This window comes from Galeopterus variegatus, unplaced genomic scaffold (assembly GCF_000696425.1).
Source record: "Galeopterus variegatus unplaced genomic scaffold, G_variegatus-3.0.2 Scaffold200, whole genome shotgun sequence".
NCBI lineage: Eukaryota > Metazoa > Chordata > Mammalia > Dermoptera > Cynocephalidae > Galeopterus > Galeopterus variegatus.
This window is the reverse complement of record NW_007726311.1, coordinates 479,992-490,126: the sequence shown is the minus strand read 5'-3', so window position 1 is coordinate 490,126 and position 10,135 is coordinate 479,992. Positions and strand designations below refer to the sequence as shown.

Here is a 10,135-nt window from a genome sequence, read left to right as displayed (position 1 = left end):
GGGAAAAAAGAAGGGGGGGGCCGGCCCCGGGGCGCGCGCGGGAGGGTGGGGCGCTTGGGAGGGCAGCGGCGCTCCCGCGCGGGTTGGGATCCTATATATGGATGGCCAGTGCGCTCACTGGCTGGGCGCGGTGCGGGCGACACCACACCAAGGGCTGCAATCCCCTTACCGGTCACAAAAAAGGACAAAAAAAAAAAAAAAAAAAGAAAAGAAAAGAAAAGAAAGAAATTAAAATAGCTTGTTAACACAAGTTTGCAAGCTCTGCTCATACAAATAAGACAATTAGACATTAGTTAAGAGGAGACACTGAGAAAAAAATATTAAGATTGTACCCTATAGCAGTGTTTGTATTGGTGAAAAATGGGAAACAACAAATATCCATCACTATGGGAATTCCCAAATAATTTACGGCAAATTTATTTCACAGAATATTATATAGTTAAACGACGTCTAGCCATATGTATCAATGTGGATAGATTTCAACAAACAGAACTGGGTGAAAAAACTCAATTTGCAGATCAATACACGAGATATAATAGCATTCATGTAAAACTTCAAAAGCCCACAGCCATTCTATACACTGTTTGTAAGTACATAGTGATAGTTTAAATACAGAATCCTAGACTAGCAAGATACATTTCAAATTCTTGATCGTGGTTCCCTCTTGTAAGGACTGGCAATAGGGAGCATCTGCCTTATCTGGAATGTTCTACTTTTTTTTTTTTTTTACAAAATACGAAACAACAAAACGTAACATCTGTTCATTATGGACAGTGGGTACACGAGTGTTTGCTCTGGGCTTTTCTTTTTCTTTTTGGGTGGCTGGCGGGTACGGGGACCCGAATGCTTGACCCTGGCGTTATAACACCGCACTCTATCCAGCCGAGCTAACCACCAGCTTCTGTTTCTTTCTAAAACTTTTCAGAATTTTTTTTTTAAAGATGACTGGTAAGGGGACCTTAACCCTTGACGTGGTGTTGTCAGCACCACGCTCTCCCAAGTGGGCTAACCGGTCATCCCTACATAGGGATCCGAACCCGTGGCCGCTCTCCCAAGTGAGCCACGGGCCAGCCCACTATTCAGACGTTTTAAAACGATAGGTGGTAGAATCACGTCTCGTATTAGAAGTCAGGACACTTGGGTTCGCCTGCTCTGCCTCTGTGGCGTTGATATAACCTCTAGACACGGTTTCGTCGTTAGCAAATGCGGGAGAAGCAGGTGGTGTTCCTCCAGAGTCCCTTCAGTCTAACATCACCTGAACCGAAATCCTTCCCACCCACTCCCAACCCCCACACCGGGAAGGCTACCCAGACCAGGGAATGGAACGTGGATTTCTTTCCTCCTTTAGGATAAATCCATCTCCCTCAACCCGCAATTCCTTCTCCAGAGACTGTTAAGTTTAGTGGAAGGAGAAAGGTCTTTGGCGACACAGACACCTGGACTGATTGATTAGACGCTCTGAATCTCAAGATTCCTCATTTCTAAAACGAGGATCATAACACCTCCTCACAGAGATTTACTGAGCTTTAGAGATAACGGATGTCTAGTGCCTCGACAGTGTAGCTGCTAATAGTAGCAGTAATAGTATCTCACTTAGGGGCTCTGCGACAGGGTCGCTGAACCCGAGTGGCTCAGTCACGCTTTTCACGCTGCCTTTCAAGCCGAAGTCGGTTTAGCCTTGAGATGCCGGCGCAACGAATCGGAAACAATCGAGGAACAGTTGCTATGGCGACACCCTGGTTCCGCCTCCGGGTTTGCGCGAATGGCATGCTGGGAATTGTAGTCCGTGAGCGCTGAGGCGCGGCGGGGCAGCTTCCGGAAGGGGGGCTACGTTTCACGTCCAGACTTCCTCCGCCACCCCTTATTCCTTTCTGATCCTGAGTCATAGAGCCTAAAACGAAACGTCCAGCCATGAGTCCTCCTTTTTGTGCCCGCCGGAGTTACAGCTGAAGGCAGAACAGGGGAAGCAATGCGGTGCCGAGGCCGGAGGCTGGAACGACGCTGGTGGAGCAGGAAGAGGCAGGGCTCCAGCCCGGGGCACGGAGGCTCCGCCTCCTCACATCACTTCCGTAAACAAAGAGAGCTGCGGAGGTGCGGGACCCAGGATGTGACCCTGGCTGTAGCTGCAGCGGCGGAGGGTTGGGAGACTCCCGGCTCTTTGCGGGCTGAGGAAGGGGCCCTCGATCGCTTTCTTCCTCAGGTAAGTAGTGGAAGCGAGGGAGCCCCCGTAACCTCTCCCTCCCGGCACTTCCCACCACCCACACTGGTCACAGCTTGTTTCTGGGCGGTGAAGGGTCATTGCTTTGGCAGACTGGGTGGGGGCAATAGGGTGAAGTCAGCAGGCACCCCCAGTGTTCCTTTTTGGAGGCAGGACCTGGCACTCTAAACCAATATGTAAGTAAATATGAGCAGTTTGCTTACGCCTTCTCTGAAAAGGATACCGGTGCTCTTGTGACAGATGTTACCGTCCCCAGATGGATAAATCTAGAGCCATGCCCCTCAGATCATCGTAGTTGACCACCACTGTTTTATTTACATTATCTTACTTCCTAAATTTGTTTTTTTTTTCTTTTTCTTGTATCACCAAATGTGTATTAGCATCTTTAAATTTGAAGACCAATATTTATGTGTGTCATGCATTTATACAGATCCTTTCCTTTTTGGAGAGCTGATATCCCATCGTCTGTATTCAGTCGTCTTTCAAAATCCCCAAGTGACTATTTTGTTACTAAACATGCTTCTTAAAAAAAAAATTGTTAGACAAGGTTAACATTGATTTACAGTTGGTATCTAGAATTACAGACTGGGTATTAGAGCCTTTCCTGGAAAGCCTATTCCAGTTATTGTCTGGAGTCAGTCCGGGCCAATGTGAGCTCAGTGGGTTAAATTCCAGTGCTAGTGGCACTGAGTCCAGACAATACCAAAAAAGCCTATTTTCATTAAAATTCTCAAATAATTATTTTAGGAGCGACATCATTAGGGTTGAGTCTTTTTGAATGGTCATACCATGATTAAATTTAACACGACATGCAAAACAAGGCTTAACGTTCCTTTGGCAATTTACAATCTGATGATATATATACATATAAATTTCTCATCTTCAATAACATGAAACAATGGAATTAAGAAAAATATAACACTATGCACAAAGAAGAAATGTAGAAGGATATTTTAGATAGATGGGTGTTAGAAAATAAAGCCGATTAATATTCCCATGGAATATGTTGCTTCATAGTGTTAGTTTTTTTTTATATGGGCAAAACCAAACATGTATCATAAGGACTCATGTTTTCTTGAAAATAGGTAAAGAAAGTATATTCAAAATAGACAAGGAACAAGTTTAATTTTATAGAACTTCACTCGATCATAGAACTAGAATCAGTGTTAGTCCTAGGCAGAAACTGAGTTTTTGCTTAATAGTTGAAATAAGACTTCTAGTTGCTATTTAAAATGCTGAGGCCCTTGACAGTTGTACATCTATTTGAATCTAGTTGGTTATTCCTAAAAATATTTTTTGGAAAGGAGACGTAAGGCCACTTAAAGCTTGAGTCAGGCTGGGAATATTCTATTAATGATTTGTTTATTGTTAATATATTGTTTGCCGTGTATGATTAGGCTTCTTGAGAACAGGGATTTTTTCTTCTTCAGTGCTGACTCTCTTCTGGCTTGTGGAAGACAGTCAGTAAATATTTGTAAGATGAGTGAGTAAAGAAAAAAAATTGCCTACCAGACAGTTTTGCTAAGGGCTTCTGTGTACATAGTAAAGTAGATTAAATTTAAGGGATACTTATTCTGACTTTCTCTAATGACCTCTGAAATTATTGCTCCTCTTTTAGCCTGTGAAATGGGTCTTTGAATCCTTCAGTTTTGCATATTATAGCATACATGTGTAATTGCTATATTTCCTTATTTAGATCTTAAGAAGCTGGCCTTGGTGCAGTAAGAAACTTAAAACAATGGAAGAGCGAAAAGTGAAGAGGAGGAGTCCTAAGTCTTTTAGTGCCCACTGTACTCAGGTTGTTAATGCCAAAAAAAATGCCATTCCAGTTAGTAAAAGCACAGGGTTTTCAAATCCTGCATCACAGTCAACTTCACAGCGACCAAAGTTAAAAAGGTGAATTCTTTTCTTTCACATCTTCACAGTAAAATGCTATTAAAGTAAATACTGAATCAGTTATTTCATATAACATTTTTTTCTCTTAGCTTGACTTTTAAAACAGTTGAGGCACATATTATATGTGATTTGGAAAAAAAATTATGAAAGTTACAGTGTATAGAGATTAGAAAATGCAAAATGAATTATTGGCTTGAAGGCCCTTACTTTGTCACATATTAAGATATATAGAATGAGGAAATTTGTAGACAAAGTTGATGAGCTAGCCAGAAATGGGAAAAAATATATAAAGTCAGAGAGGTTTTTTTTAGTGAAGCTGTTTTTGCATAAAGCAATGTCATTGTTTTTCTAGAAATGGTTTGTATTTATGGGAAAAATTCAAACACAGGAAAAGTTCAAAGAAATTCAAAACGCTAAAATCCCAACCACCCAGAAATAATTATTATTAATATTTAGTGAACATCATCTGTCTCCAGGATATTTAAAGGAAACAGGAGCAACAAATTTAAATGCGTTATGTATTACGAATTTAGAATTAGAGCTAATTTTTTAGTATCAGGTATTTGGAAGGCAACATTACAATACATGTAATATTTTTTAGTATTAGATATTTGGAAGGCAACGTTACAATACTAGAGAAAAAGTATTGTATAATCTCGGATGTATTGTATAGTCTTCTTTCTAATCATTGGATAAACTTACTCTCACATGCAAGCTCACTGAGGAGAGTCAGTTAAGGAAATACTTGTAGTTTTCTGTAGCCATTAGGTTTACACAAAAGAAAAGACTTTGATGATAATCTCTCCTTGAGGAAATGGAAGAGCCATAGCCAAAGACACGAGAACACTTGGGAAAAAGTATTCCAGTAAGTACCAAATGATAAACAACAAGAGTTGTGAGGATTTTCCTTGAATAAATTATCAGCGTAAAGTTTTCCTCTAGAGGAGTTTAATTTAGAGTCAGATTTTGAATAAATTTATGTTTGGTGGGAAAGAAATCCAAGAGATTTTAGAGGTAATCACTTCTTTCTCGAAATTCTTAATGGCAGTTTTTCTGTATCATAGTCATTTTTTACCCGGTAATTTTATTTCTGTACCCTCCTCTAGAATGTAAGCTTCCTGAGGGCTGGGACTGTATTGATCATCATTTTGTGTCTGACAGTACTTACAGTGGGGCTTTGCACATAGTATAATTTCATCATGGGGTTTTTTTGTTGAATTATTTTAACAAAGTGAGATGATGTGACATAGTCAAAAACATTGAAGTAGAAATAAACAACTTTTTGCTTTATCTTTTGTACTTTTTTTTCTTTTTTGAGAAAATGATGAAATGTTATGAAACCCTTCCTTGGATAAAACTTCCAAATTTGAAAGGAAGAAAAAATTTTTGCTGTACTGAAACCTTACAATCTATAGTAGCTTATCTTAGATTTTAATGTGAATATGGATCTCTTGGGGATCTTTTTAAAATGCAGATTTTGAATCAATTAGTAAATTCAAAGGCAATGTAGATTTTGAATCAATGGGGGTGGAGCTTTGGATGAGCTCACAAGTGAGGTTGTGGACAGCACTTTGAGTAGCAAGGTACTAGATCCTGTGATTTACTAGGCCACCTACATGAAATGCAGACCTTGCTTTGAGAAGTTAGTGAGTGTCAACAGCATATGTGTTCTAAATTTCTTTCTTGTTAAAAGTATTAGTTTCCTTCTTGTGTTCCCCCTTCCCTGTGCATGTGTGTGTGTGTGTGTGTGTGTGTGTGTGTATGTGTATATCTCCTATCCTTATTGTCGTGACTACAGTTGTGAGGAAGATGTCTTCATTCGACATGTAAAAATTGAGTACTGAATATATGTGAATATCAGGATCTGTAGTATGCCCTGGGTTATAAAGATAGCACACAACCCCTCCCTTTTTGACTGTTTAACCCCTGCTTCACATATCACCTTTAGGAAGCCTCTTCTGGCTGGCCCCAGGCTGAGTGAACTGCTCCCTCTCTCTATTCCTATATCATAGTGTGCTTAGCACCATCACTCTGAGTACCTGGTATATGCCAAACGTGTAAGAAAAACTAATTTAGTCTAGGGATTTCAAAAGGACCTTCCTGAGGAAATAGCATTTAAACTGAGGCTTGAAGGATGTGTGGGAAGTAGCCTGGCAAAGATGACAGTAAGTGTAAGTATGCTAATGTAGGCAGAGGATTAGCATGTAAGAAGATAAGAGAATGAATTTCTAGGAAGTTAGAGATTCAGAATGGCTAGAGCAAGGGAGAACAAGGGAGCATAGGGTTTTGTAAGTATATTGGACTTTATCCAGCAGGCAGTGCATGTTAGGTTCAGTGAGATGGAGAAAAGGGAGGGAGAGAGAGAGAGACTTGAGCCAGTTGCTTTTTCAGCCAATAGCTTTTATTACACTAACGTGGAGGGGAGACTGAGCCAGATCAGTTCTCCCAAACTTAAGAAAGAAGGGAGTTTATAATAGACTTTTAGGGAGGGTTCAGAGTAACGGGCAATTTTGAAATCAGTGGTATGCAAGGTGACGCAGTCCTAGTGGTTCGATAACATCTGATCGGTTAAGTCACAGGCTCTCGATTAGCCACTATCTCAGAACAAAGCATTCTGGCCCAAAGCCTGCTAGACACAACCCACAAGACATTCCCTTAATGATAACAATAATGTTTATCCCTTCCCAGGAGAGAAATCTCAGTTCCCAGAGAAGAAAGGAAAATGGGCAGGGGGGGAGGCTCAACATGGCTGGGCTGAAGCTAAACCAGCCATGAGACCCAATAGCGCAAAGCTGCTGAAAGGTTTGAATTAAGTAAATGATATGATCTGATTTTACTTTTTAGAAATGGACTTGGCTGCCCTGTGGAGAGGGAAGGCAGATCAGAGACCACACAAAGAGGCAGGGAAACCAGTTGGGAAGCTGTTGGAATTGTTTGGTCAAGAGATAAGATAGTGGCAATGAAGAAGGAGAGAACTAGACAGATTAGATATTTCATGGGTATAATCAATAGATTTCATAACTGCCTGTGGGGGCCTTGGGAAGTTGGAGGCAAGGATGATAATAGGTTTTTTTTTTTATTTTATTTTTATTTTTTGTCTTTTGTCTTTTTTCCGTGTCCGGCAACGGATCGCAACCCTCAGTGTTGCCCCCGTACCAGACCGGGGACCGGCAACGGGACTGCAACCCTCGGCGTCACTCCTGCGCCTCGCTCAGCCAGTGAGCGGGAACCGGTCTGTATGTGGGATCCGAACCCTCGGGCGGGAGCACCGCCGCGCTTCCCAAGCGGCGCACTATCCAGTGCGCCACCGGGCCGGCCCGATAATAGGTTTTTAACACCACATTGTATGGTGTCTTCCTTTCTCCTTAGACTGGGCACTCCTGGCATAATGTCAGCTACAGAGTACGGACCCCATAGCCACTTGTTCAGCTCCTGATAGTTCAAGGAGCACATAGGATAAAGTTTAGAAGGGAAAGGCGTAATGTGTTTTACTGAGAAATGAAATATGAAACATAGCATAGTAAAACGACTTGTCAATTCTCTTTTCAGTTTTTTGCAGTCCAAAGAATTAACATATTGTATAAATGTATTTCTGTTCTTTTTTTTCTTTTGGTTTCTGGCTTGAAGTTATTGGTTTTATTTAGTATTGACTTTATTCTGATTTCTTATTTTTTTAAAGGCAAATTTCATTTAATTTACTAAAAGATTAAGCAAAAGCTTAATCTAAAATGGCCTGAAAAAATCTAAAGTTAATTGCATCATCTTCACAGAGTAATGAAAGAAAAGACCAGACCTCAGGGTGGAGAAGGAAAAGGTGCTCAGTCTACTCCGATTCAGCATTCCTTCCTCACTGATGTCTCTGATGTTCAGGAGATGGAAAGAGGACTGCTAAGTCTTTTGAATGATTTCCACTCTGGAAAACTTCAAGCATTTGGTAAGCAATAGATGTTTCTGTTTACTATATTTTTTTCTTTAAGCTGTTTGCCTCCTATTTTGTGTGTGTATTTTGTTCTTCCTTTTTAAAGTGTCATTTTCTTTTATCTATTGAAAAAAAAAAACCAAAGAGCCCATAGGAAAAAAATGCAATCATCCTAGAACTTCTGGGAAAAGGTTTTTTGAAAAGGGAGAGTTAGTTGAAATGGTCACGTAGATTGCTGTTATAGAATATGTGTCTTGAAAGTTTAACAAATAAAAGAGTCAGTCTTCTAAAATATTTTAGACTTAGTGTCTTAGTTTTGAAAATCCTCAGGAACATTTTCCTTTACCCTTTTGAGCTTAAACTTGTTTTTTGGCTAGGATTCTTGCTTTCAGATGTTAAAAGAATCTGGTTTCCTTGTTCCTTCATGAAGATGTAAGAATAGTTAAGCGATTACCTCCATAAAAACTCTGAGTAGGTGTTTTTGTTATTCACAGAGTTCACAGAATATATGGTTGGATTTTTCATGTGCAATTTGTAACTTAACTTTATAAGCTTTTTCTTTCTTTTTTTTTTTTTTAAAGATGACTGGTAAGGGGATCTCGACCCTTGACTTGGTGTTGTCAGCATCATGCTCTCCCAAGTGAGCTAACTGGCCATCCCCATATAGGGATCCAAACCCGAGGCCTTGGTGTTATCAGCACCACACTCTTGCAAGTGAGCCACAGGCCGGCCCTTATAAGCTTTTTCTAATGAAGAAATTATTTTCCAGTATTTTTTCAAGCCATTTTGAAATTATTGAATACACACATACAGAATCTTATACAAATGCGTAAATGTCATCAACATGCATGTTGATTTTTGTGTGTGCTGTCTTTCCTTTCCCACATTTGTGTTGTTTGACTTCCCTGTTCCCTCCCTTACCTCCTCTGCTGCTTCTGCCTCCCCTAACCCTGGCCAGGTAGCCATGTTAACAGTCAGGTATATATCTTTTCATATATTTTCTCCAGGTTATAATATAAATATATGTATAAACAGACACACGGATTTTTGTTTTCATTGTTTTACACAAATGGTATCTTATATATGTTTTTCTGTATCTTGCTTTCCTCTACCAAACAATATCTGAAGGAGACATCTCCAAGTCACCTGATATAGCTGTAATTGATTCTTTTTTAATGGCTATATAATATTCCAAGTTGTGAATATTCTCTAGTTTATTCAGCCATTTCCCTTTTGAAGGGCATTACTTCATTTCTAGTTTTGAGCCACTAAACACAACGTTGTAGTGAACATCTTTTTATATATATATCCTTATGCTGCTGCTTTTATTTTTTGGGGATGGATTCCCATGAGTGAGATTGGTGGGTCAAAGCATATGTGTAATTTTAATTTTAATAGAAATATTCAGATTTCTTTCAAAAAAAACTACTGCACTTCTAGTTTCCATCAGAAATTTCTTGGGCCGGCCCGGTGGCGCACCTCTACAGTGTGCCGCTTGGGAGTGTGGCGGCGCTCCCGCCGAGGGTTCGGATCCCACATACAGACCGGTTCCCACTCACTGGCTGGGCGAGGTGTGGGCGCAGCACCGAGGGTTGCGATCCCGTTGCCGGTCCCAGTCCGGTACGGGCGCGACACTGAGGGTTGCGATCTGTTGCCGGACACGAAAAAAGACAAAAAGGAAAAAAAAAAAAAAAAAAAAAGAAATTTCTGAAAGAAAACTTTTCCCTGAATTCCCACCAGCAGTAGGTATTATCAGTCTTTTAATTTTTGCCAGTCTGTTGGTATAAACTGAGGTTTCTTTTTATCACTATTGAGTTTGAATATCCATGTGTGTTTGGTAAGCAGTTGGGATTGCCCTTTTCAGGATCTTTTTTTTTTGTCCTTTTTGTGACTGGCCGCACCGCGCTCAGCCAGTGAGCGCATCGCACCGGCCATCCCTATATAGGATCCAAACCCACGGCGGGAGTGCTACTGCGCTCCCAGCGCCGCACTCTCCCAAGTGTGCCACAGGCTCAGCCCCCTTTTCAGGATCTTTATCCAGTTTTCTATTTGGTTATTTATCCTTTTGTTGTTGTTATCAATTGCTAAGAGCTTTTTGTGTT

General features: G+C 40.5%; 2 protein-coding genes across 7 annotated transcripts in view; both read left to right on the top strand.

Annotated features, from left to right (window-relative positions):
- The window catches only part of CCDC28A (coiled-coil domain containing 28A), a 50,227-nt gene that overhangs the window by 30,555 nt on the left and 9,537 nt on the right, over positions 1-10,135 (top strand). The window contains 4 exon segments of the mRNA XM_008565595.1: positions 1,953-2,058; positions 2,060-2,200; positions 3,915-4,114; positions 7,885-8,048. Of these exon segments, the coding sequence (XP_008563817.1) occupies positions 1,953-2,058; positions 2,060-2,200; positions 3,915-4,114; positions 7,885-8,048 (611 nt within the window).
- The window catches only part of ECT2L (epithelial cell transforming 2 like), a 102,776-nt gene continuing 100,610 nt past the window's right edge, over positions 7,970-10,135 (top strand). For all 6 annotated transcript variants that reach the window (XR_550005.1, XM_008565570.1, XM_008565564.1 and 3 more), the window contains exon 1: positions 7,970-8,048. The gene's annotated coding sequence lies outside the window, so the exon portion shown is untranslated. The remainder of the gene's footprint in view (positions 8,049-10,135) is intronic.